At 39.0% G+C, this 27460-nt stretch overlaps 3 protein-coding genes and 1 long non-coding RNA gene across 4 annotated transcripts; 3 read left to right on the top strand and 1 right to left on the bottom strand.

Annotated features, from left to right (window-relative positions):
- Window positions 1-1302: 1302 nt before the first annotated feature.
- On the top strand, window positions 1303-5104 carry PBCP (Protein phosphatase 2C family protein). The gene is made up of 11 exons (XM_087321571.1): window positions 1303-1559; window positions 2138-2189; window positions 2272-2351; window positions 2420-2501; window positions 2573-2643; window positions 3219-3301; window positions 3383-3480; window positions 4344-4482; window positions 4570-4652; window positions 4736-4784; window positions 4870-5104. Exons 1-11 carry the CDS (start codon window positions 1339-1341, stop codon window positions 4932-4934), a joined length of 1023 nt encoding a protein of 340 aa, XP_087177697.1. The 5' UTR covers window positions 1303-1338; the 3' UTR covers window positions 4935-5104.
- LOC147863289 (uncharacterized) lies at window positions 3643-3860 on the bottom strand. Its single transcript, XR_015529969.1, has 2 exons — window positions 3817-3860; window positions 3643-3728 (listed from the first exon to the last, which is right to left on the bottom strand). It is a non-coding gene; the product is annotated as an uncharacterized LOC147863289 (long non-coding RNA).
- Window positions 5105-11240: 6136 nt separating the features above from the next.
- Window positions 11241-13769, top strand: LOC147863287 (uncharacterized). The gene is made up of 5 exons (XM_087321587.1): window positions 11241-11367; window positions 11525-11687; window positions 11806-12355; window positions 12520-12600; window positions 12697-13769. The coding sequence occupies exons 1-5, from the start codon at window positions 11305-11307 to the stop codon at window positions 13202-13204; spliced, it is 1365 nt and encodes a 454-aa protein (XP_087177713.1). The 5' UTR covers window positions 11241-11304; the 3' UTR covers window positions 13205-13769.
- Window positions 13770-15421: 1652 nt separating this feature from the next.
- Window positions 15422-18022, top strand: LOC147863286 (putative voltage-gated potassium channel subunit beta). Its single transcript, XM_087321378.1, has 4 exons — window positions 15422-16043; window positions 16771-16914; window positions 17251-17415; window positions 17532-18022. Exons 1-4 carry the CDS (start codon window positions 15453-15455, stop codon window positions 17643-17645), a joined length of 1014 nt encoding a protein of 337 aa, XP_087177504.1. The 5' UTR covers window positions 15422-15452; the 3' UTR covers window positions 17646-18022.
- The last annotated feature ends 9438 nt before the right edge of the window (window positions 18023-27460 follow it).

The following is a 27460-nucleotide window of genomic DNA, read 5'->3' as shown; positions in this document are numbered from 1 at the left end:
TAAGATATCCCCCATTATGTCATACTTGACACCAACCTCCACCTATGGAGGAAACAACCATCACTGGGGTACATATTGCCAATCCATTTTCTCATTTCTCTCCACAAAAACTAACAAATCCTTCCATTTGCCCTTAAAAAAACCATTGGGAATTTGATCCTCCCACTAGCCCAATGCTGACAAGCAATTCAATTGTGCATATTGCAACATCAATGGGTACAACTACACCTCCTATGCTAATGTAGGTTGATATGGCATAGAGTCATATGCAAATCCCACCAACAAAGGGTTGAGCAATATTACAAGGGAGGCTCTGCCTCAAATTGGACATCATGCTTGTTGGGTCATTCACTAGCTATGGTTCATATCCAAAATCCACTCCATCATGTTGTCAAGTGTGTTGTTGGTGAAGTCCATCAAACCCTTGTGAGTATGGGAGGGGTTTGCTAATCACCAACTCTAGGATCTCCTTTAGTTTCACTTTCTACAATGGCACAACAACTACTCAAACTAAATGAGGAATTAGAGAAACTTGTCAAGGGGAAGTTGACAAGTGGTATAAAAGCAACAAGTAAAGGGGTATGAATGTAGAGAGCTTCTCCAAAAATATTCATCAGAAGGTTTCACAAAGTGTGGAAAAACTAGGCAATCAGCTAGTTTTGGCAGGCTGGCCATCTCAGGAGAGCTTGGATGTTGAGCCAAACTGATATATTTACATTCCACAGGGAAAAAATGAGCTTCATCACATGTTTCTCAATGTTATTCCAGTCATGAAACTATATGTATATGGTTTTTTTTTTGTCCAAGTGAAACTTGTTGATAATGGAACCTGACATGAAGGTTGCAAAAGAGTGAGCAGTCTCATTGTGAACAAAAATTAAGAACCTATAGGGATTGACAACGGTTTTCGGCTTGACTGGTTTGGCCTTGTCCAAATCAAACCAAACCGGTTTGGGAGTTTCCAAACCAGAATCGAAATGGTTTAACCAAGCTAATCAAGCCTTAATCGGCTTTTGAAACCAGTTCGGTTCGGCTTGAGCCATCCCAAACCGATTAAGGAAACTCAAGCCTAAAACCGAACCGAACCGTCAAACCGTTTAACGGTTCGGTTTAGGCTTGAGCCGACCCGTTGCTGATTCCTAGGGACCTCCATCATATATATATTCATAAGCAAGGCTTTCCTTTTTACTCCTAAAAAGCATTCATGTTGAACATGGTGGTGACACGGCTAGTTTTGTAAATAAAGAGAAGTAAGGGTCTAATTTTATCCATGAGAATGTATTCTCCCTCCTCTGTTTTCTGGCACTCTGCTTTTGGAGATAAGTCTGAACTTTGGCTATGGAGGTCCAAGGTATGTGCAGCAGAATGGCTCTGAAGATGGCATGCCTTCAAGTGAGGTCAGCTAGAGATCATGGTCTTTTCTCATTGGTGAAGCCCAGCAGCTCCTTCCCCTTCCAAAGACCATCCGATTTGTATAGACTTAGAAGAACTATACACATCCCCTGTCTCTCCACCGTATCTTCTTCCTTTGAACCTGAATCTGTCTCTGTTAATCATAGGTACTTTCCTATGTTTTTTTTTTATAAACATGGAGCGATTAAATCTTGATAAAATGTATGCGATATGGATATGGATCCCTTAGGTTACATCCCATTATCCATAGTTAAATGTTTCTCATCGCTAGAAAAAAATAATAAGGTTCTAGGCTTGTTTCGAGACTTGAATTATGGTGCATTTCCCCAATAGTGACTTCAAATGTAGAGAAGGCAAATAGTGACTTCAGTAAGGATACGGCAATTCATCCATAAGAAAAAACAAGGTATCTAGATTAAAAAATCAATATCCTCATGGAGAATGCTTTCTTTGAATTATCTCACGTCATTACAATCTATGCATATTCAGTTATTCATTTCAATGCTACAAATGACATCTGAAACATACTTTCATTTTCGTATACATATTATATATGTATATATGTCCTATATGTTCATCTTCTATATGGAGGCTCGAACTATAGACCCAGTTTTGAGCAAGTTTCTGAACCTATTTCTCAGATTAGAACCTGCCACTTATAGTTCATTACATATTTTAAAAATTTGATGCATAAAGTTTACTGCAATGATCTTTATCTGAACAGGTTACATTTGGCATTGGACATTAGCAGTGCTGTGATTCCTCATCCAGAAAAGGTATGGATAGTCCATTGGGCTCTTGCATTTTGGGAATAGTTTCCGATACATATGATGCAGTTCTAGCAACTGCATATCCTAGGTAGCAAAAGGCGGAGAAGACGCTTTTTTTATAAGTGATTATGATGGAGGAGTCCTTGGAGTTGCAGATGGGGTATCTGGGTGAGTCAACTTCCGAGATATACTTTATATAAATGTTACATGAATGATGTTCTTTTCATTTCGACTAGATGGGCAGAGGAAAATGTGGATCCTGCTTTGTTTTCTCGGGAACTCATGCAACATGCATTAGCAGCAGTCGGTAGCGAAGAGGTATGTTCTGGTTATTGAGCTTGCTATATAGCAAGTAAATGAGCAATTACTGTTTTAACCTTCCGTTGCAGGTCGGGAATTGCCCAAGGAAAATAATGGCCAAAGCTGATGAAGCAACGTCAGCAATTGGAGCAGCGACAGCGTAGGTCCTTTTCGTTCACCTTATTTTTTTCCTCTTTAAAATTTTCACTTTGTATTGGTATGATAACCACTGTATTCTCGTGTACTCTTATCAACATATGGGAGATAAAATATCATGGCATATGTATAAGATTTGACAAATCTGAAAGAAGTGGAAAAAGTAGAGTGATTATGACTTATGGCAAACATTGAAAAAGTTGAAATTGCTGTTTGTGACCATAAAATTTTGGATCTTGGTTTGTTCTGAAGATGGATCAACAGAAAGCTATGCAGGGATGCGGGAATAACATAGCAAGGTCCTTATACAGATTCAATTTTATATACAAAATTCATCAAAAACTTCCGAATATAAGTGGTGATAGTGCTAGTGCTGCTGGAATTTGCATGGCCAGCTCTTCAGACAGCTCAAATTTATACACTCATGATAGCCTATGTTTTCAGAAAAATCTTCCTATCACATGCATAGATTTAACCATTTTGTGAAATTTCAACCCTTGGAAGAATGTTTTTTTATTGATTTGATCATTTTGTAAATTTTTACTATGTAAGAAATGTTATATTTTTCTGGAAATATAGCATTATAGCCACGTTAGCAAGTAAGGATGGCATTCTTCAAATTGCGAATCTTGGGGATTGTGGTTTGCGTCTTGTGCGAGAAGGTTTCACTCCCATAATCCCGTATATATTCTTGGACCATGTTTTTACAATGATCTAAAGTTTACTTACTTGAAACGCTGTAGGTAAAGTAGTATTTGCAACCTCTACTCAACAGCACTACTTTGATTGTCCATATCAACTCAGTTCTGAGCAAGGCGCTCAAACAGCCAAGGATGCTGAGGTATCATGTGTTACATAAGATAGCCTATTCAACCAATGTGGTGAATACCATATTCATGAACTCGTTTCTGACAGAATCTCTGCATCTCCTTTGTGTGTGCACATCAAAGTGATATACTTGGGTACTTCTTTTCAGAATTGTATTTATTTTTTGCAGAAGCTGAAAATCTTGTGTGATCACATTCATTTCTACATGCTTATTAAGGATTAGGCAAGATATCAAATTTGATTGTCTTGATCGCTTAGGTTCTTTGAACTCTATGAAAGGGGAGATTTACTGTTTTTAACATCCTTACGTAACATTAAGGTTGTCCACGTAATGTGAGCTCTTGGGCACGGATGGAATATTGTTCTGAGCTTTTACCCTGGAAGCTTAGGTTGAAAATCCAAATCTATCCTGTCTTATGTGTCGGGCATCTCTAGAAATTTGAACAACACTTTGAAGGACATAATTATTATGTTTGTGCCTTCTGGTTTGTCCTTTTTTCTTCCAAATTTATTTTCCAGAGGGTCCAAAGTCATGTCCTAATATAATTATTTATTTCAGATTTGTTTCATGTGCTATCTGTAATCTGTATCCATTTATATATCTTTGTGAATGTTTAAACATAAAGAAACATGCATGCAAAGCTGTATTAGTGGCACCTAATTCAGCAACTTCTTTATGGACGTGTGACTCACATCAAAACATGTAGTTGCATGGCCGCTCTTTGGCAGCTAACAGGGTCCCAGATTTGGAAAATAAGAATATTTGAGATTTATAGATTAATAAATAAACCAATAGATAAGGAATTCATGTACCTTAAGCAGGTCTTTTTGTCTTACTTTTAACCCATGGGATGCTAAGCTTGCCATATTGTGCAGATGTATGAAGTAGATGTGAAGAAAGGCGATATCATCATTGTGGCCTCAGATGGTCTCTTTGACAATGTTTACGACAAAGATATTGAGAAAATAGTTACATCAATATGTGATTCTGAGTCGACAAGTGCACAGGAAATAGGTATCGAAGACTTTCTTTTGAGAACCTCAATATCCCTTGGTGTTTTTCAGACATCTATGAAAAAGTATTTGTGTTGATAATCTACAGCTACAGCCGTAGCTTCAGTTGCAAGCAGGAATGCGACTGATTCAAAATATGAATCACCTTACTGCCAACAAGCTATATTGCAGGCAATGATACGTTGACACAACGCGCAACATGTGCTTTTACATCCATCATAAATTTCCTGATAAAATTCTTTCATTTATAGCAGGGCTATGATCTGCCAATATGGAAGAAAATCCTTGGACAGAAGCTTACAGGCAAGCAAGAAGATCCTTCTTAGTTCTTATAGGATTTTCGGCATTTCCAGACATTGATCACACTGTCACTTAATATTTGATGCAGGAGGGAAATTGGACGATATCACGGTTTTGGCTGCACTTGTGGTGGAAGCGAGCAGCCCTGTTTGAGTAATGAAGGTGTTTCCTGGTGGCAAAAAAGTCCTTAGTGTGACTTCTTTACCCTTAACTGTTCTTGCAAGAACCCTGTGAATAGTGATTCTGATTGTAATTTCTGTCCATCTTGTAAATTCTCATATTCGACAACCATTTATTCGATTTGTGAGAACCTTTTGTAGTTATCCTACTGGTGAATGTGAAGGTGTGTGTGCGTATCAATAGACATATAGAATGTATATAGGCATAGATATATACACATATTTGCGCAGATTGCACATGAAAAAGATGATACAAAAGGCTGGGAAAAAGAGGTAGAATGAACTTTCACGCTTCAGCTCCTCAATGCCTTATTTCTCTCCAATCAAATGAAGATCGTAATGGGTTTGTGCAGATTTTCTCAGCAAGTGTCCAATCAAGTATTTAAGTGATGATGAAAATCTATCACTACTACATCTCAATGCAATGAAGGAGATGATGATGTCAAAAGTAGCAAAAATGACCTATGATGATAATCTACTACTTCCTCATCTCAATGCAATGCAACGAAGGAGATCATACTCCCGAAGTAGTAGAAATGACCTTTGCATTCTTGGCCAAGGTTTCTACAAGTCATCATGTCTCTATATGCAATCAAAGTATTAGCTTTGGTGAACCCCAAAGTAATGAGTGTAGGGATTCCTTGCAATCAAGGACATTGTGAGGTCATCGAGAATGAGAGTAGTCATTGAGGTATGTACTATGGTATCTGCAAATATTGTGTCCAATGGCAGCTCTAGAGAGGAGAAGTTTTGACTTGCACAACCATCATGATTGTATAGGATTGCACTTGAAATGAACATGGTAAAAATATTCCGAATTGCATATGCATCTATAATGTTCATTAAACTGCATTAATGCACGAATTAGCAAGATGGAAGCATTTAAAGGCATGTAGATCTTGCCCCCCCCCCCCCCCCCAAAATTAAAAACCACTCCTTCCATTAATTACAAAATTTTACATATGAGAATGTTATATACAGATCCCAATAGGGATGCGATAGTTCCATCTTATATAGAGGCCCACTAACTCAAGAAAGGGAGAGGACAACCATTGTTGGATGAAGGTTAATCGTTGTCTTTCGGCTCCATCAGTTTCACCCATGAGGCCATCGTATTGGCTCTTTAGTGTGGCTACAACTTCACTTCATATCTCTTACATTAACATCGCTTGATGCATGGTTTGATCGAAGAAGAATCATGTACACCGTTTTTTCTAAAGAATACAAAGTGTTATTGGGATGACCAATTCCAACACAATTTGAGCTTTGGGATGTTGTCGGTGGTGGAAAACAAGATCTCTTGTGCCTTTATTACCAATGCCATCCCTTCTTGATGTTTGTATTTGTCAATTGGGGCTTGCCATGATAACCAATATACATTCCCTCACTTTGATGTGCTTTGCACTTGTCATAATGGCAGTAGGCAACCATTACCCAATTAGTAAATATGATATATTATCTTTTTTTTGTACAATTATTGTACCTCATACTTAGATTGGAAAATTTGTTGCAAGAAAATAGAGAAAACACATGCCATCACAAAGTAAGGGACATTGATATGGTACACTATGTTACACATTCTATTAAAGTTAGTTTGGGGATTGATTAGACACCTTGGCACCAATGATAAGTAGTTTACTTATGTAAAAAATTCTAGTCATCTTATTGTAGCTAAACATGGTGATGAACAACATAGCTTCTACCTCTGAGGTGGTGGTGTTGGCCGTTGCGGTCAAGTATGTAATGAGGAAGGGGCGAGCTGGTTTTCGGATTTATAATAATATTATTAGTTATAAGAACAGATAGATCCGGAGTAGGTATGCCGATCCGGATCTGGATCGATTCATAGTCGGTTGTCGATTAGGCACCGTTTTGTAGCAGAGAACCTGATGCCTATAAAAGGATCCGTGTATCGATGTATTTAGACAACGGAACATTAATATAAGAGCGTGTGATTATTGTCTATCTGATCTTTATTCTGTCCTGTGTTTAATGTATTGATCTTACGCGTGTAACATTGTGTGTTGTGAATCGGATCTCCACCGGACATTAATCGGTTGAAGCGTATCGGAGTCAGAAATCCTTACCGCAACCACCCCTTTGGTGAAGTGATCCAGAAGGACACCCTGTGTTAGTGGTTAGTCCGGCCCAGGAGTAACACGTCTCTTGAGCGAGGCACTACTATTGCTACTTTATTAGGGAACAAATTCATGTGTGGATGTGTGCCACACGTGCTTACTCATGCAAAAGGCAAGAAAACCATGACGCGTATACTCATAGACATATTGTCTACCTTTAGGGTGTCCATACAATGTTTTCAAGTTGTTCATGACAAATGTTCAATTGTTTTAAGATTCAATAGTTATATTTATTATGTTTAAAAGTAATAAAGGATTGGTTTGATCCTTTTGAGTCCTAATCGAGTGTTTCAAAATTCATTCAAGATGGTTCAATTAGTTGTTGCCAAGCTTTATAGCTACTTTAACTTGGTGTAGTGGTGCTTGAATGTTTCTTTGTAGTATCAACCTTAACCTCATAAGGGAAATATGAAGAATTGTTGAGAATGCACTACTTTGTGATGATGCACAACGAAAGTTTGTGATGTCATTATACATGTCTTGATACTATTGTCATCAACATTGGTGATGGAGTTTTCTCTCCATGTATATGCACATATTAGCCTTTAATGTTTATGTGAGTGATGGTGGTCCACCTTGTGCGAAGTACTATAATTTATGTATACATCTTGCCTTGTCACCATAGATATAACTTATTTTACTTTGTTGAGATGATTGATTTGTTTAGATGTGTGAAGTGTAGAATGGTTGAAGCTGAACCAAGTTTCGGAAATTTATGTCTATGTGAATGTTATGGTGACTCGAACTATTGTTGTTCCCTTATTCACAAAAGGGTCTTACATGGACTAATGGGAAGTATAGTTTGGCTTCTATTAAAATATTAAAATCCAACATTTGCACCTGTTGGCCGTTGGCGGCCAATTATGTAATGAGGAAGCGACGAGCCGGTTTCCGGATATATAATAATATTATTAGTTATAAGACTAGATGAATCCGGACCGATTCGTAGTTGGTTGCCGGTTAGGTACCGTTTTGTAGCACAGAACCGGATGCCTATAAAAGGATCCGGGTATCGATGTATTTAGACGACGGAACATTAATATAAGAGCATGTGATTATTGTCTATTTGATCTTTATTCCGTCTTGGGTTTAATGTATTGATCTTACTTGTGTAACATTGTGTGTTGTGAATCGGATCTCCACCGGATGTTAACAGGTTGAAGCCTATCGGAGTCGGAAATCCTTACCGCAACCACCCCTTTGGTGAAGTGATCGGGAAGGACACCCTGTGTTAGTGGCTAGTCCGGCCTAGGAGTAACAAGACGTTTACCCAATTTCACACTAGTCATGGTTGATGATGAGTTAAGGGGGTGAGAATTTTTTTAAATTGCCACTTTATAAATAAAAAAGTCAATTTATCATTGGAGAGGCGTGTTTGATCTTCCGCTTCATAATTTATTATATATATCATATGTGTAATTTGAGATTATTGGTATTGTGGAGTGCTTCATATCCCAATTGTAGGCTATTGTCAATGTTAAGGTTCCCTCTACGTTGTTGAATAAGGAAATGTTAGATATGAACCACAAATGTGTATAAACAGTGACACCTTTTTTGTTTCTCTGTCAAATTATCTTCCATTTGATTATACGAGAGATAATGTTTTATATCACTACACATATTCCCTTATTGTGTGCTTGTAATCCAACAACTCTTTGTAACCAAGAATTTTTATAATAATTGTGGCTCACACACAAAACAAATACTCTAAAGCTTTTGATGTGATGAAGATATTTTGTAGAATATTTCCCTCTTGCAAATCCTGTAGACATTATACATCATACAAAGTAAATGTTGTGTACATGCTTGTGCAAAGTTTGTCTATTGTTTAACAATATATCCTCGCCATTTATGATGCTTGTCATTTACTCCAAGCTCAATGTTAGCAATGTATTTTCTTGAGTTACTATGGCTTCCACCTCCTATGCATGGTATCCTATTCCTCAATACTATATCCCCCCCCCCCCCCGCCCCCCCCAAGAAAAGATAGTACATTAGTATTAAGAAACATTATAAGGTTGTACATAAAATATGCACATACAGGTAATTACTCTTGTATTCCGATCAAGGTTAAGTTCTAACTATCAACGTAAATAAATACTTTGGTGTAGAGTAAAACCACTCCACCTTGTCCAAATATTCCTCGTTAGAAAATGATTTCAAGATCGTGTACTATTGTCTTGTAAAAAATTCAAATGAATGAATGTGTTCATATTGTTTATAGAAAGGACTCAGGATGGTTTTTGTAATAATTTTGTAAACACATATATCCATTAAAGTGAAAACTCTCATAAAAAAATGCTTTCCAAACTGAGTTCCATTGTTCCATAAAAAGGTCATACTATTTTTTTGGAAAAAAAGAGGTCGCACAATTTCTAGAACAGATTAATGTCAATAGAAGAAAGTTTTGCGTCGAACTTTTGCACAACAACATACACATTTTAATAGAAAAAACCGAAACTAAAGCAACCACACATAACCCCCATTTTTTGGGTCGCAAATCGCATGCTATTTTTAATTCTTTGGCCATTGGATTCTTCAAACTACATGTTTCTTTTACAACCACAATTCCTGCCCCAAGATCTCAATAATCCGTGATAAAGACACATTTGGAAAATTGTGCAATAAGTGTGTATATAGTATTAAGTTTTGAAACTGAGCTTTCTTTGTAAAGAAAATGATCCTGTAATATTGTAGACAAAAGAAAAAGTGTGAACGAAAACTTCGACTAGTTCCATAAGTTATGCAATAATATACCAAACACATAAGCGAACGAATATAAGTGGCGTTTAATGTAGTCTAATAAATTTCTAACGTAAGTTATGCAATAATATACCAAACACATAAGCGAACGAATATAAGCGGCGTTTAATGTAGTCTAATAAATTTCTAACGTAAGTTATGCAATAATATACCAAACACATAAGCGAACGAATATAAGCGGCATTTAATGTTCGGTAAATGTAGTCTAATATATTTCTAACCTCGACCAACATTTCACTTCACTGCTTCTTTAGGAATCCGTTTCTGATTGCTCACCAATAAGCTTTGAAATGTACACATATAGGAAGAGAACCTTCTAGTGTTGGTGAGATGGTGTAGGCTCCGATTAATGAGCAAGTTATGTACCCACATACAAATATATTTTATTTATTGTAATTAGCTTACCCTGCTGGTAAGTCGTTAACACTATTAGCACTAAAATTTAGGTTTGAAAGCCAATTTTCTCACCTCTCTATTACACCATGGATATCTCTTATTTCAATAGATGCCATTGTGGAATGTAGGGGTTGAACGCATGACCACTTGGTCGCCATTGGGCAACCTTACCAACTGAGCTATACGCATATGGGCCATACATTCTCTTTCTTTCTCTCTCTCAATAATAATTGTGTAAACTACTGAATGTAAAAGTATGATATATGGATGCAATGACAAGCAAACTACATCTTATTCCTTACCGTATCTATCCCATATCACTTAATAAACCTAAAAATATATAGATAAACTTGGGTCAACCAAGGACCTTCCGAAGACGATAATAGAATCTATCCATCTCTCTCCACCCCTTCATAATAAGAGTTATATTGTAATACCATGCTAACGAACAATGTCCTACGACAATAACTTTCAAAGCAGAATGCTTTTACCAAATGTGAGGATAATTTGTGTCCTAGAACGTGGACTCCACAAAGTGTGGCAAACATCAACTGGCCGAACCTATCTCTGGGTATCAAAATCCATTTGTTTGCCTTTTAGAGTCTCTATATGGAGTGTAAAGAGTTGATTCAATCACGTCGCTGGGGTCTCGAGAACAACAAATGGGGGTGATTATGTGTGACTGGTAGGGGCCATAGGTTGCATTACTGTTATTCTTGTTCTTGTTGATGAGGTTTATCTGAGGCTGAGGTTTGATTTGCGAGAGGCCCTTGCCTTTCGTCTTCGTGTACTGCGCGCTCGCCTGCCCACCACAACACTTTTTTCTCTCTACACAACTCTACAGACTACACACACACAAAAAGAAGAAGGCAGAAGAAGAAGACGAAGAAGAAAAACTCTTAACAAAGTCTCTCAATTTTATCTAATTCTAAGGGGTACCCTTTATCATTATCAGTAAACCCTCTCTCTCTTTCTTTCTTTCTCTCTCTCACACACAGACACACACATTCTCTCTCCTCTCCTCTGTTCTCCTCTGTTCTAAGAGCAATGGAGCAGCTCATTGCACCTTCATGGATGCCCCCTTTTCCTTCCTCCTCCTGCATCATCAAGGTAATCCTCTGTCTCTGTCTCTGTCTCTCTCCTCTTCTACCTTGTTTTTCTGATGTGAATCTCTATTCATGTCTTTCGTAAGCTTTCCATTGATGCTCTCTCTCTCTCTCTCTCTCTTTCCTCTGTGTTAAACCTCAATATCGATACTTGTTTGCAGGGTTTGGTGCCCGCCAATCCAACAAGCCTTCATCCTTTGCAGAGACTAAGAGATAACATGAGCTCTGCTTTTATGTCAATGCCCTGTGCCAGCAGCTCCCCCAGATCATGTGGATCAACTGTGCAGATGCTACCCAAGGACCAGGTGGTTATTCACATTGAAGGTAAAAATTCAGATACTAACCTGTAATATTCTCCTTCTTGACACAAAAAATGATAGTTTCATCTATAGTCACAAGACCTCATGTTGATGAGAGGGAGCGTTTGCTTTCCATGTCACAGAAAGTGGTACTCATGGCCTTGTTTTGTTCAAGTTTGGGTCGCCATATTCTCGGCCTATGTGTCCTACTTCGCTGAATTCGACGGCCGGCTGTGTATCAGCGATGCAACAAAGAAATCCAATAAGTTTCGATGCTTCAAATTTGCTCTCGGAAGTGATCGATTGCGAAGAATATAGCATTGCTTCTATGTTGCAAGAGGAAATCGGCACTACTCCTGAATACCCAAAATGGCTAGCTACTCATAACAAGAATACAAGATCTGCTCCTGGATTAAGATATGACCACTCCATGGCCATTTCATCGGAGACAGTATCTCGGCACCCTCTTATGCTTGACCAGAACCAATTTCTCGGTACACCGCCAGATTTTAGATATACTTTCAAGGTCGAGACTGATCGATTTTTGCCTGGGATGAGTGGTATTGGATCACATATTGCATTTCCTGACAGTGTTTACTGTGGATGTGATGACATTCTCACATTGGATTGCCTACGTTATGACTCCATGCACGATATGGAGATGCAGATCGAACAATTTTTGACGCCCAATGTGTAAGTTTCTCTAAACATGTCTTCTATATGGTACATGCATATTGATCCTGGGGAGTGAGGGGGCCCAGGAGTCACAATATGATAATAATATGCGAAGGGGCTTGAAAACCACACATGGCTATGGCTACCGATCAATCTAAGTTTATTTCCTTTGCATTTTTCAGGACTTTATTAAAAGAGAATGTGCATGTGAAATATTTTGGTGCTAAGGAAGTCAGTTCAATGAAGTCGTCAACTGTCCGAAGGTAAGCAAGGCCATGGCATTGATTTGTTATATACTACTACTGCATGGACTAGTATCCCTAGCAACTGGAACTCACGGATACTTCTATATACCGTAGGTTCGAGAAAAGAAAAGAAAAAGCAAAAGACAAAGGCAGGCCAAATAAGATGAAATCTCGGAAGGTGCCTGATCGAGACCTATTTAAGAGTAGTTCTTTCCACTTATATGAGCTTGTGTTCGTTTATCCATTTCTCGACTCCAACAATGCTGTTTTGAATTGGAAAACCCTCCCGAAGGAGAAGTGCGGAGAACTTTTTGATGTATTGAATCATGTTGCGGTCGGGGTTGGGGGAACAGGTATTGCCTTAGTATTGTTAGCAGTGTCGAGAATGCTGTGCTTGAATGCAACACTGGACAACACAAAACTGGCATATTTGCTTCGAGGAATGGGGCTGATATGGCTTTCGTCGGGCCTCAAAAAGTTTGGATCGATCGTTAAGCACATGGGTGATTTTTGTATCAAAACACGGCTAGAAAGAAAAGAGCAGCTTATCAAGTATAAGGAGGAGGTGCAAGCCATAAGTTTCCGGGTGTGCTTATTGGTAATATTGACCATGGTAGGCTAGCAATAGCTCCATTGGTCAAGGCTAAGCCATGTCAAGAGGAGATGGGGATCGTTTGTATGTCGGAAATGAGTTCGACTTACCAGATGTCTATGTATTCCATATGTATATTCCTTATGTATAATCCTTGAGATCTAGTAGTTTTGAAAAGAATTCGAGGTCAAGATGTCGGTATGTAATTTGCGTAGTAGAGTTTTGGTATTGAACATGAGTACCTTGAGAAGACCACACTGAATGGAGGCTAGACTTAGCCATGGGGTTATTGAGTTGGGACCCCACAACTACTCTAGTCAACCATGCCCCATGCAACTAACTCGGTTGCATGGAGCAACTTGGATGTTCTTAGCGATCCCTGTGTTTTAACTTGTTAGGTTGTGGAGGAGATTGTGGCCCAAGATTGTAGGTTTGTACTTCCAAGGTGCAATGAAATAATTCATCATTGTATCAATCATGTAAAAAAATGCTAACTATGACCCAAATCCTTGCCCTGTAGTGGGGGGTATTCAAAGGTCTCGCAATTCTTGAGCATGTAGAAGCTATGTATGTCTCTATTTACATGATTTCTCGAGATGTTGTTTCTTTTTACTTTGAATGGAGTTATTCCTGTGTTCCCGTTCATACATTTCTTCTTTTGGGCTAAGGGCTTTGTTTTTGTTTTAAGTTTATTTTTATTTTTATGACGATCCCTTTGTACAAATAATGTCCTCGCAAGATTTGATGGAGGTTGGAGGTCATGCCATTTCTTTTCCTTTTTTATGGAACATTTTGGTTAATTGATGCCCTTGAGTCTTGTATGAGATGGTCATTGGTCACATGTCTCTAGACTAACAGATATGTTGGTCCTTGCACTGAGGCTAGAACAAGAGCTATCATATTATCATCACTATATTTCTTGTATCAAAACATCAAGCTAAGTAAGTTTGGAGGGAGATATATTACAAACATGGCACTAAATAAGCCAAAATCCATTGTAAAAAGGGCAAAATGCTTGAAAAAGGAGGAAAGCCCTAATTGAAATGATGACATAAAACATGGAATTAAAGAGTTTGTGCAATATCATAAATAGTCAAGCTATTTATCATTGATATTGAGATTTTTGCATTGATTGGTCCTAATTTAGTTATGTTCACTACGAGTAATGGAAGAATAGGAAAATATAATGGATATCTTCTAGATCCCAAACCTTAAACCTTGTGGGACAATGATAAATGCATACTAATAAATCTTATAAGAGTTTTTTGTCTTTCAACTCCATATTGACCTCAAAAAACAAAAGCAATTCGCATGCGCTAGTTATGCCATAATCTCTAACACTAGGAAACTCAAATACAAATTGAGAAAATACAAAGTAGACGTATGAGCTCACCTTCAACAAACACCTATTGGAAAGGGGATTGCAATCTGACACCCTAGTGGGAATGTCCAAAATATAGACAACTAACAAACCTATACTGGTCGTGTCCCTCTACAACTATACAAAGATATATAGCGCATGCCCAAAGCAATAATCCCTTTATCGCAAAATGGACTCCTCCAAGAGGTAATCTAGCCACTAGATAAGATCAATCGACCCCAAATGAGAAACCACTAGATTAGACCAACCATCCTAACGGCCACAGTGTATTGGTTGTGCGACCAATGTGGAGCAATGGGCCTCGTGTGTGGTTGCCCCATTTTTTTTCATCGTGGATGGGGGTGGGGGATCAAGTGCCACCAGTGTGTTGTGCTCACGATTTCGCTTTACCTCTTTCTTTTATAAGGTTATTGTGAATAAAGTATCCATAGTATCTATGGTAGTTTAATTTGTTTTCAAGAGTACAAACTTCTTAAATGATTCTGATGGTAAGATTATTATTATTTATGAAGTAGTAGGAATGGGCAACAGTTTCGGTTTCGGCTTAATCGGTTTGGGAGTTTTCAAACTTGAACCGAACCGGTTAAGCCAAATCGATTAGTCTTCACCGGCTTGGGAACGGTGTAGGACAAATTGGTTCGGTTCGGCTTGAGCCATCCCAAAAACCGAGCTTCAAACCGGTTTACTAAGTAAATACAGAAGTTCTTCGGAGCCTTTGGTTTTTGGACTCTGCAGGACGTACAAGCGAGAGACACGTGTCCTTCTCCTCTGCTGTACCCCAAAACGAATTCAGACAGACAAACAGACAGAGATCCATCCATCGCTTTCCAGGGCTTCTCGGAAGAGCTCTGAAAGCCTGTCGGAGAGCTTAGGGCCAAAAGACTTCTTAGGGTTTCCATGGTAAGCTCCCCTGCCGCCTCCGCCATGCAGTACAGGCATCTGGGCCGCACCGGCCTCAAGGTTAGTGTCCTCTCCTATGGCGCTTGGGTCAGCTTCGGCAACCAAATCGATGTTCAAGCCGCCAAAGCCCTCATGTCCAAGTGCAGAGAGTTCGGGGTCAATTTCTTCGACAATGCCGAGGTCTATGCCAACGGGAAAGCGGAGGAGATCATGGGCCAAGCCATCAAGGAGCTTGGATGGAAGAGATCGGACCTTGTTCTGTCTACAAAGATCTTCTGGGGTGGGCAAGGCCCTAACGATGTCGGCCTTTCGAGGAAACACATCATCGAAGGCACCCAAGCTTGCCTTAAACGCCTCCAGACAGAGTATGTCGATGTGCTGTTTTGCCATCGGCCCGACACCACCACACCTATCGAAGAGACGGTTCGCGCCATGAATTATGTTATTGAGAAAGGATGGGCTTTCTATTGGGGCACCAGCGAATGGGATGCTCAGCAGATCACTGAAGCATGGGAAGTAGCCAAGAGGTTGCATCTCATCGGCCCTGCTGTCGAACAACCCCAGTATAACTTGCTCGCTCGGGATAGGGTATGTGTTTTCTCTTGTTGTTTTCTCGGTCCCTTGTGTTTCATTGCAGCAAATTTAGAGCATGTTTGAAGCCATGTCTAGATCATTTTTTTCACTGAGGTTTATGTGCATAAATCATACCCTAATTCACAACAGGGTAACAAACCCTGTATATGTACTGGTTAACTCTAGATCTATGTTTAGACCAAAGCTATCCAGAATCGTATACACCACATAAGCCTATGTCTATGTCCAGACCATAGCGAACTGGACTACAATTGAATAATATAGTCACCTACTTCTAGATATATACAAGTAGACCTTAGGTCTATGGTCAGGACATACATATATTATTGGGTAGCTGGCCATATCTCTAGCACTTTTCCTTAGCTCTATGCCTAGACCATAGCTATCCATGCTCGGCTGAACATCATTGTAGTTCAACAGTTAACTGTTGTTGTATGATGAGGCCAAGTTTTTATAGGTTAACTACTAAGTAGCTCTCTATATACAGTTTAACCCTAGGCTATCACCAGATTATAGATATCCCAAGGATAACTAGTTCTATATGGACCAATTAACTTTAGCTATCCAGACATGACCCAAACATTAAAGAGGACATAACCCTGATTTATCAATCAAGGCATAATTATGCATGTGGCTGTGATAATCAGAGCATGCATGTTGTGTGTTTCTGTTGCATGCATGCCAGATTCCTCAAAGATGTGAAATATTGAATTGTTTTCAGGTAGAATTGGAGTATGCTCCCCTTTATAAGAACTATGGCTTGGGCTTGACCATTTGGAGTCCTCTTGGCTCTGGTGTTCTCACCGGGAAGTATACAAAATCAACTATTCCTCCCGACAGTCGATTTGCCTTGGAAAACTACAAGGTATACTCCAAATCATCGTAGCATATATACATATATGTGAGAGGAAAGTTATTTTTGCAAGGGAAAAAAACCACCAATATACTCATAACTTTTTGTATATTGGCTAGCATACTCCTCAGTTTTGAAGAATTACTTAGTTTTTTAAAGTTATCAAATTACCCCTCACATCTAATTAGGCATGATTAAAATAAGGGGTAAATTTGTAACTTTTAAAAACAGTGGAGAGGATATTTGGATAAAACTGCAGAAAGTGAAAGGGGATAACTGGTTTTTTCTTTTCTTTTTTAAAGTGCTATTGTGAATATCATTTTTTATTTATTTTTGTAAATATGGTAGAACCTCGCAAGCAGAAAGCTCGTTGATGATATATTGGACAAGGTGGATAATTTGAAACCCATTGCAGAATCACTGAAAGTTTCATTGGCTCAGCTTGCAATTGCCTGGTGCATTCTCAATCCTAATGTTAGCACAGTCATCACAGGTGCAACCAAGGAGCACCAGGTACTATATCTCCTTCCTTTTAACTAGCTAGTGATAACTATAGAAGTAATCTTCCTTCCATTTGTCAGCTTTGGCTTTTTGGGTTGGTGTATGAAAAAAAAGGTTTCTTTGTGCAGGTGATTGAGAATATGAAGGCATTAGAAGTAGTAAAATTGCTGACACCAGAAATTATCGAGAAAATCGAAGAGGTTATCCAGAGCAAGCCAAAGAAACCCGAGACCTTCCGATAAAGAAGGTTAAGGATCATTTTATGGATGTTGTTTAGAAGTCATATCCAAAGGACCATCATTCCATTAATTCCATTTATACTTTGTGTTATATGCATCATACCTCATTACTATGGTATTATAAAAGAGGCAATCAGACTTTCCATAGATGGTGGTATTCATATCTGGTAGTTTTAGGTTAAGGAGTGTAGGTACAATACTGTTAGGTGTTAGGTTTTAATGGTATTAGGTTATGAATATTTGCTCATGAATAAAACATTTGGTGGTTACAGCCTACCGAAGGAGGAAATATTAATAATTGAAAGGTTGTGTAAGAAAGTGTTTGTCAAGTGGATTGTGAGGACTTCTTTCCTAAATAAAAATCATTACACTTTTGGTTTTATGCCCATACATTGGTAAATTAAGCTGGATATATCACAATATCTTATGTCTGGGTTTGAGGTCTTCAATGCATTAAGTCGATTGCCTTAGTATGTTTAGTAGAAGTCATCTTGTTGAATGGCCACCCATAAAGCACGAGGTTGTGGAAAATCAGGCGTGTCTATTGATGCTAATAAGGGTTTTTCAGCTTAGGGGCATGCTGCTTTTTGAAGCAAGTTATCCCCACAAGTTCAGGTTTTTCTTTGAAAAACTGCCTTACCTAAGTCAATTCATGCGTGAAATTTCTCTAATCAATTAGAAGGAAGTATGCCATGTGTGTGTGTGGTAACCAAACCAGTGATTATGCCTTTAAAGCAAGAAATCATCGAAGAAATTACCATAGGGAATGTAGTACTTCTTGTTATTATTTAGAAGATGCTCAAAGGTTGAGTAGGACAACTTTTTCATGCATGATAAGTTGAGTGTCAATAGCTTCTAAATGAAGGCCATGCTCGTAAAGGGTTCAAAATATGGATAAATGTTGCATTGTGTACAATAATGAGGTCCTTGAAACAATGTAAAACTTTAAATACCACAACTTGGCGTTTTTCTCTAATCATAGATGGAATGAATATGTTGCATGTAATTTGGATCCAGGAAAGAGGGCTTGTGATGCATTTGAGAATACATGCAATGGAAAAGAAATCACTTTTAACACTTTGGTGACACTTATACTTCTCTATGGGGTTGAACATATGCGATTTTTAGATGTCTAAACACTTACAAAAAAATTCAAGCAAAGAAAGAAAAAGGCATTTATATTCTTACCTCTTGAGGTTACCTCACTTCCCATTGAGATTTCCCATTGAGATTATGGGCATAAAAATAGTTGAGTGTATATTTAAGGCTACAAAACAACACCCATCAATTTACTTGACTTACATGCAATGCAAATAAAGAAGAAATAAAAGCAAAATTTTGAGCTTCAAATGGATGCAACATATAACAGAATTGTTTGAAAGGTAGACCATTACACACTGTTTGTGATGCATTTATAGATTCATTGAAGTATGTTGATATATCACAAATGGGAAAGACATGGAGGCTTACATTTCACACATTATAGTACATATGTTGCACCAAACTACAAAACCATCGTCTTTGAATATCCATGAGCCCTAGTTCAGCTCAAACCAAACAAAAATGAATTGTTAAGCAATTGTTTAATGGTTTATTGATTTGAAAATAATTAAATGGTTTGGTTTGGTTTTCAAATATTATTGAATAGTTTAATTTGGTTTCCATTATGAATAAATATTTTGGGTTCAATTCGGCTTCGTTCTCAAATCTTGCACATTTGTAAACCTCCCCACTTTACTGAAGTCGATCAATGTAAGTCATGGGGTGTTAATTCATTATCTTCATATATTGCTAATGTTTGTTGTTCCATCTATCCCAATGCTCTACTTCTCTTGTCTTCCATTTATTCCTCTGATTTCCTGCCGTTGGCTCAAGGCATGCGCCCAAGCCCCTTCTCTCGTCTGAATTTGCTCCATTTTTTTTCTCATATTTAGATACTCTCAAATTAAAGCAACTTGATCTTATTTGCCCACATGTTCAACCTTTGATTGTGTTGTAAGCTTTTCTTTGGCCAATGTTGTGAGTTTTGGTTATATATGTATGCCTATTGTATCTTGAGGAATTTCTCAGCTCCATAGAAAAAACATCACTAAACACCAACCCTTAATCTACCCAAAATTTAATGGATTATCATATCCTAGAGATTTTTTTACTTCACCCATCATTTAGGCCAATTCACATTTCATGCATAGAAGTTTTGTTTGGTGAGGCACTTGCTAACCATGTGGTGGACCATACAATTAAAATATTTAATTTTAGGCCTACACATAGGGCCTTGGTATTATAGGCATAAGCTTACGAACCAATTGCTTAACTAATTTTAATGGGTTAAGGGTAGAATAGTTGAGAACCCGATTATCCTAGAAAGTGGGACAACACATGGGAACATGTAGTGGTCTAGGAGCCTTAGGTGTTTTTGATATACCCCCTTCATTATGGCATCTTGGGACGCTATCGAAGCTCTATTGGCAAGACTATGCCCTCTTCTTTGGATCCTTTATTCAACATCAAAGGTATAACATAAGGTAATAGTCAATGCTATGGGCTCTCCTAACTAATCGGAAAGTAGCTCGATTTTTAGAAAAAAAATAGTCAATGGGAAAATGATGGTATTTTATGTTCATCTCATGTTGTTCGGTTGGGGAGTGGTTGATGAGGTTAGCATCCTTAATTTGTTATTCTCCTTAATCTCTTATTCTTTTGTTCATTATTAGTTCAATACATGAGATTTGGTATCAAAGCCAATCTAATGATTTTACTATCTCTCTTTTGTTGTTAATTGTTTGGAGTGACTAACGAGATTGTTGATCAAACTTCTAGGACAAAGAAGTGGAGAAATCAATCTTCTATTGTCTTTTCTCTTTTTTCCAAAACAAAAACTCCTTCCATTAGTTATAAAGATTTTACAAATGAGATTATTATATACAAATCCCTATAGGGACACGATAGGTCCATCTTATGTGGATGCCCATTGCCTCAAGAAAGGGAGAGGACGACCGTTGTTGGATAATGGCTAGTCATTGTCTTTCAACTCTATCGGAGTTGCCCTTGAGGCCATCATATTGGCTCTTTAGAGTGGCTACAACTTCACTCCATATCTCTTGCATTAACATTATTGGTTGCGCGCTTTGGTTGGAGAAGACCCGTCTACACCGTTGTTTCCATAGAATCCAAAGAGTTATTGGGCTAACCAAGTCCAACACAACTTGAGATTTGGCACTAATAGGAGTTGAGTGGATATTGCCGATGGTGGAGAAAAAAATCTCTCATGCTTTTATAACCAAAGTCATCCCCTCTTCTTGATGCTCATAGTTGTCAATTGGGGCCTGCCATGATAGCCAACATACATTCCCCCACTTGATTGAGCCTTGCACATTACATAATTGCAAAAAGCTACCAATCCCCCGCCATATTCGATGGGACTCTGGGTAGTCCCATAGAGTGTGTCGTATGGATTCTAATACAATTGGATACGCTACACAATTAGGAGAGTTGAGGTTCCCACGCTGCCATGCACCAACCGGTAGTGACTTATGTATTAATAGTCATTGGAAAGTGGTGATTCGCCTCACGTGTTGTTGTTTCTACAATTTCTTTCAAAACTTGGTGATAATTGTGTACGGAACATGATATGTGTGCCAAACCGTTGTAGCAACCGGCTCTCGGGGGGATTGAGCGGCTATAGTATGGCGACACAATCTAGTTGTGAATTGAAAGAAAGGGATAGGTTTGCTCCCTTGCCCCGCGTAAGGATCACACCATGTCCATTGCAAAGGGTCCCAATTGACCTTACGTAGCCTTGTGTTTTCATGAGTAGATATGTGCCAATCTAGTTGTACTTTGATCGGATCAAGATCTACGATCCATTTATGCCCAATATATGCTAGTACTCGAATTGCCTTATGTTGTGTTGTTGTCTCGTTGTCCTGCAATTCAGAGCCTTCAATCCTCTCCGGTGTGTCCCTACCCCTTGGGATCAAAGAGCCCTCCACCTTGTAGCCTATCCATTTCTCCGTTGTCGTCTTTTGAAGAGCAACTTCCCTAATCAGTAGAGCGTTAATGATTTCAGATCTCATAGCCCATCCGTCCCTGATTCCATGGAGGATATTGGCTTGGTCTTGTATTGGCAATGACATAAACTGTCTCCAACATTCTATACTTTTTCCTGGATATTCCAACATGTATCCCCATGACAACCCCTTACTTTATCCAATTAGTTGATTTAGATTCATCCCTAATACATGGGTTCCATAGGATACATTGACTGAGCCAAGTAGGTTCCGAATTGGGTTGATCGCACTTGAGTCCTCGTCTAATGTCACACCACGCCTTCCACATGGATGCACTAAATCTATCCTCCAGTTGGCGGGAGATACTAGGTTTGAGATCCACGTTTAGAATCCATCCAGTTTGGGGGGGCCAATTGGTCCCTTTTCGTGGCCTAAAGCAAGCGAAGCGTAACCGTAGTAACATTTTCCAGCAGTCATTCCCTGGTTGGAGTCCTCGCACCACAAATTTGGCGAGTAGGGCTTTTGATTGTGAGAGGGGATCAATAAGACCCAATCCTCCTCTCGACTTAGGTGATGTGAGTATAGGCCACGACCCCTTGGCCCGAGTTGTATGATCTTCCTTACTAGACCAAATGTAGTTGTGTACCAGTCGCTGAATATAGTGTATACTTTCCTTGGAGATTGTCCAGAATGATAGGATGTACCACGTTGTTGCGAGTAATACCTTGTTTGCCACTATGATGTGCCCCACTAGCGAGAGTTTTTTCGAACTCCAATGTATTAACTTTTGTCGAATGGAGTGAATAACTGGTGTAATCATAGTCTCCGGAGGTATGTTGAACCCAATTTGGAAACCCAAATATTTGGTGCTCCCTCCTTGATTGATCCACTTGAAAGCGGGATCTGGGTGCCACATAGGATGTGCTTCATGAGAGAGCCATATTGTAGAGGATTTGTGCCAATTGATCATGACATTGGATCTCTTGCAAAATACGTCTAAACCACTTTCTAGCTTTTGTAAATTTTCCAATGCGTCTTGCAAGTAGACCGCGGTGTCATCTGCAAATTCTATATCTAGGAGGCTTTGGTGAGAATGCGGCACACGAAGACCACGTAGGCTTAGATGCCGCGAGTTGAGAAAGCTAGAGAGTGCTTTAGTGTATAATAGAAATAAGGATGGAGCCAGTGACCAACCCTGTCGTACTGACCACGATATTCGGAAGAAAGGGCCCCTATCACCTGCTAGTGAAACACAACTGGTGGCGTTCCTATAAAGTCCTGCAATGCCTTTGATCCATGACTCGTGAAAGCCGAGTTTCCCCATCACACTTTCTAGAAATTTCCAGTATACCCTGTCATATGCTTTCTCAAAATCTAGGAGCACCACAGTTACCCTATTGTTGGTATGCTTGGCAAGGGCTACTGCTTCCCAAAATGAGAAGAGGTTGTCTAGGATCCTCCAATTTCGATCCATCATAGAGAGAAGTCGTTGAAGAATCCCGAACAATACATGTGTCTAATGATCGATGGTATGAACCAGAAGAAGACATGTCTACCACACGTGCGGCGGCTTCCAAAAGACATCAATGACGAATGTCTCATTCAGATGCACTTGGTGGGTTGCTTGGCTTATAATGGGTCAGCTAGACCTCATGTCTTTGGAACTTACCCGAATGTCCACAATGACCCGAACTTGACAATCATAGTTATTCAAAGGGTTTTGATGTGCTCGGGCCATCCATTGCCCCCTATGTTCTCTACATTCAATTGGACAAGATAGCTAGGGAGAACAAAAACTCAATTGTCTTTCAATATCTGAGTATGTTGGTCAACCAAGGATTGTTTAGGAAAGTGAAAGTTAACTCCCTCTTGGTTGGCCACACACATGACCATATTGATCAGACGTTCCGTACTTTCTCAAGATAGTTGGGCCGAAATGATGCCTTCACATTACCAAAGTTATTTTATATAATTTGTGATGCATACACACCAGGTCCGAATGTGATCCACCTAAAAGAGATATAATATGATTTTAAGAGATACACATTGGATGGTGGGGAGGGGAATGTTAAAGCCCTAGCTCAATTAAACAATATAAGTTTCAATCACGTTTTCCTGATAAAGCACATTGACACAAGTGGATGTACATTGTTGTATGCAAAGCAATACTCATCATCGCCACAATGGGAGCCTGAAGATGGTTGCCAGTTCTTGTTTCATATGCCCTCTACAACTGTTTATGGAGCAAAACAAATGTTGATTGAGACAAAAAAGGGAATGCATAGTGAGTTGATAGAAGAGCAAAGGAACTTATGGAAGCAAGCCTTAAGTGAGAAAAAGAAGCATATTGATGCTACAAAGAAATATGTGGCACAACAAGATACATCATGGTGGGATGTGTTCTTTGCATATCAACAAGAAATGATTGAAAACTGTGTTGCAAGTAACTTGACCTGGCAAATGCCATTTACATTGGTCTATACAACAATCTCTTGGTTCTCAATCGTCGTACCCATCATCTAATGTGATTGATGATAGTTTGGTCCATCCACAACAAAGAGACATTTATGTGGGACCAAGGATGACAAAAGCAGTTGAATCTAATTGGCAAGGCAACTTGCAAGAACTAAAGGTTGGAATGTTAATTGCTACACCCGCAAATAACAATGACTTAGGCCACCAATTTTGAATAATTGGTAAAGTTGTGGATGTAGTGATATGCATGAAAGCATATCGTTGATCAAGTCTATAAATAGGGATCGACAACAACTTGGCTCAAGCCTAAAACAGTTTAAAATAGCTTGGCGGCTCAGTTTGGCTCCACTTAGGCTTGAGCTTGGCTAAACAGTTTGAGCTTAGATCGACTTGGCTTGAGCCTTGCCAAACCGGTTAAGCCGTTTATGTGATTTACTAGTTAGGTTAGAGAAAAACTTAAAAGTTAGAAATTAGTTAGAAACTTGAGAGATACTAACTCACAAAGAGGAAGCCATAGCCATAGGCAATGACTGTTGAATCAGAGACTACACAGACTTGAGAGAGAGAGTGAGTGAGAGCATGTATACTAATAGTGGACGACAACGAGCAAGACTGCCGGTAGCCTACGACCGTTGAATCAGAGACTACATAGAGAGAGAGAGAGAGGGACAACGAGAGAGAGACTCTATACTACATAGTGGATTGATTTGTGGGAGGAGGAGAGTAGGGAGGAAGAGAGAGGTTCATAGAGACAAGGCCGAGTGAAGAAAGGTTGGATTAAGGTGGCTATGGCGGCAAGGCCTAAGGCAAGCCATGTCCATGTGCTAGCACGCAAGGTGGCTTGTAGAAGTAGGGAAATTAGCATGCATGTCTCCATAGCCATCATATATTTGTATCTAAGATGGTGATGGTGGTAGTGGTGCTGATAATGATGTTGTTAGAGGTTGAGGGGAAGAAAAATAATGGTGAGGTTCCCAAGCGGGTTCCCAAACCGGTTTAGGTATCGGTTTGGTTCAGATTTGAGAACCCCAAAACGGTTTAGGCTTAACTAGTTTGGCTTGGATAAGGCCAAACCGGTTAAGCCTAAACTGAACCGTTGCCGATTCCTATCTATAAAGGTGCACTGGTACAACATTAGAAGCAAGAATGCATTTACAGGCAAGTACACACTGGAGATGATGGAATGCCCAACGTCAAGAGGAAATAAAAGGAGGAAAAGAAATATTTGCAACACATTGACCCTTGACATTAGTGAGGTGGATATAGTTTTGTTAATATTTGCTTTAGTAGCTAGCGTATGCATGAATAGCTTGACGGTGATTGTAAGCAATGGTACCCGATACATTGACCCCATGGTGGTTCTTGAGAAGAACACTCGAGTAAGGATAACTAGAGTACAATGAACTCAATAAACATAAGTTGCCGACAATCAACTCTTAATTCCTTGAATGGTTGAGCTTTATAAGGGATAGTTGGATTTAGAATAATTAAGCTTTTTATGTGAGTGAGTGCTCAAGAGAATATTGAAGAAGAAAAATAATACAAGAAAGAAGAAAGATACATCAACGTCTTCTAAGGCCAAAATTGGCCCATTACAAAAAAATGGGATATTTGCCCATTCATCAAAAGTAAAAAATGTAAAAAGCTTAGATTTCCTTTTATACATCTTTTACACTTATTTGTTTAAACCACAATTATATCCTTTTACTTTATGGGGTTTTGTTGTCATCAACATGTATACAAAATACTATAAATAAATAAATTATATATATATTACTAAAATCACATTATGGACTCCAATCCACAACCTTGATTATATGTATATATTCAAGCTTTAACCAAAAAGCTATGATCATTTTACATACACTTTATAATAACTTTTCTTGGCAATATTATGAGATGTCACCACCTTACCCATGCTAATGTATGTATGATCACCAAATGGTGCGCTTGCATGAATGCCAAGGCAATCATCATGAATGAGAGGTGTCGAGTATGCATGGTTCCAACTATGATATGTAAGCATGTGCTTTATACAAATTGTTTCATTCTTCTGCAACCGTTTCAATCTTCGGTATATTATTGTTATCTTATTCTTCTTGTGAATATAATTGCTTTCCCCTCGTATTTCTCTTCTCTTTCGTTCTATCTTGTTCTCAACTACGGCTTTGACATATGTACCCTTTCTTCATCTCCTTTCGTACACTCTTTCCTATTTAAGCCTCAAATGGATGCTTGTTGAACCTAAGCTTAACAAACCCCTTCCCCACACGTTAGGTGGAGCCATTGGGTAGGAATCTATGGGCAAATCAAGATTAGAGGTTGTCTAGAAGGGGCTAGGAGCATGGTATAAGATAGGGTGGGTCCATTGGGAAGTGGACAATGTTTAGGGTTTGGGTGAGGTGATGAGCAAATGAGGTTTTGCATTGTGCATGCGAGTGAGTGGGAGAGGTAAGATATATGCGACTTTTGCTAGTGTTCGGAGAGAGAGAAATTTGAAGGTGTTATTGGTCACTAACTATTAGGTTGCCAATCTTGATGTAGGGTCAGATGGTGGAGGGAGAATCTCGTTGTGAAAGCAAAGAAAATAGAAGTTTGACAACTTTTATCTCAAGATTGTACAGATAAGATGATGGGAGAGTATTTGGAATTTGTACCATAGGCCCAGCGTCCGGAATAGGCTAGAGGTTTTTGTGGTTGAGGTCAAATGCAAGGCCCCAATGAGGATGGGTGCTTCGAGGCTTCAAAATCTTGGTGTCGTAATAGAATTCGCAGTAATTGCATGTATTACTAGACCGATGCTACGAATGGCACAGTGCGCAACTCCTCAGTGTAAAACGTTTTCCAGATTCCAGAACAAAGACTCACAAAGTCCGTTGGTTCCAAGCCTCGTGAAACTTTGGGAGGACGGGGTGAATCTCGGGATGTTCAAGCCTCGGGACTTATGTTATTGTGTACATACACACCCACACACACACATACATACATGCACAAACAAACATATGTACATGCACACATACATACAAGATATATACATACATACACACACACACACACACACACACACACACACACACACACACACACAATACAATACAATACCAAATACATACATACATACACACAATACAATACCAGATACATACATACATACATACATTGTCCTTGCGATCCATGGATGGCCTCGTAAGAGAGCGGATGGGCGTGATATCTCTCGGTCCCGTCAAAGTACGAGCAAAGTAGTGTGTGCACATCTTGCTCCAATGGAGCAAAACCATGTGTTTGTTTGATGTGTGAGCCTTTTAAACTGAAGAGCATGGATCCAACAAAGAA

This window comes from Azolla caroliniana, unplaced genomic scaffold (assembly GCF_043228905.1).
Source record: "Azolla caroliniana isolate FFs.n. ecotype wild unplaced genomic scaffold, voAzoCaro1.0.p SCAF_6, whole genome shotgun sequence".
Taxonomy (NCBI): Eukaryota; Viridiplantae; Streptophyta; class Polypodiopsida; order Salviniales; family Salviniaceae; genus Azolla; species Azolla caroliniana.
This window is presented reverse-complemented; position numbering and strand designations above follow the sequence as displayed.

Excerpts from the sequence above, each read along its gene's own strand:
- PBCP (XM_087321571.1), top strand. The coding sequence starts at position 1,339 with ATGGAGGTCCAAGGTATGTGCAGCAGAATGGCTCTGAAGATGGCATGC. Across the intron at positions 2,502-2,572 it reads CAGCAGTCGGTAGCGAAGAG|GTCGGGAATTGCCCAAGGAA; the intron begins GTATGTTCTGGT and ends CTTCCGTTGCAG. Across the intron at positions 4,785-4,869 it reads CCTTGGACAGAAGCTTACAG|GAGGGAAATTGGACGATATC; the intron begins GCAAGCAAGAAG and ends TATTTGATGCAG.
- LOC147863287 (XM_087321587.1), top strand. The coding sequence starts at position 11,305 with ATGGAGCAGCTCATTGCACCTTCATGGATGCCCCCTTTTCCTTCCTCC. Across the intron at positions 11,688-11,805 it reads GGTGGTTATTCACATTGAAG|AAAGTGGTACTCATGGCCTT; the intron begins GTAAAAATTCAG and ends TCCATGTCACAG. Across the intron at positions 12,601-12,696 it reads AAGTCGTCAACTGTCCGAAG|GTTCGAGAAAAGAAAAGAAA; the intron begins GTAAGCAAGGCC and ends TATATACCGTAG.
- LOC147863286 (XM_087321378.1), top strand. The coding sequence starts at position 15,453 with ATGGTAAGCTCCCCTGCCGCCTCCGCCATGCAGTACAGGCATCTGGGC. Across the intron at positions 16,044-16,770 it reads ACTTGCTCGCTCGGGATAGG|GTAGAATTGGAGTATGCTCC; the intron begins GTATGTGTTTTC and ends AATTGTTTTCAG. Across the intron at positions 17,416-17,531 it reads GTGCAACCAAGGAGCACCAG|GTGATTGAGAATATGAAGGC; the intron begins GTACTATATCTC and ends TTCTTTGTGCAG.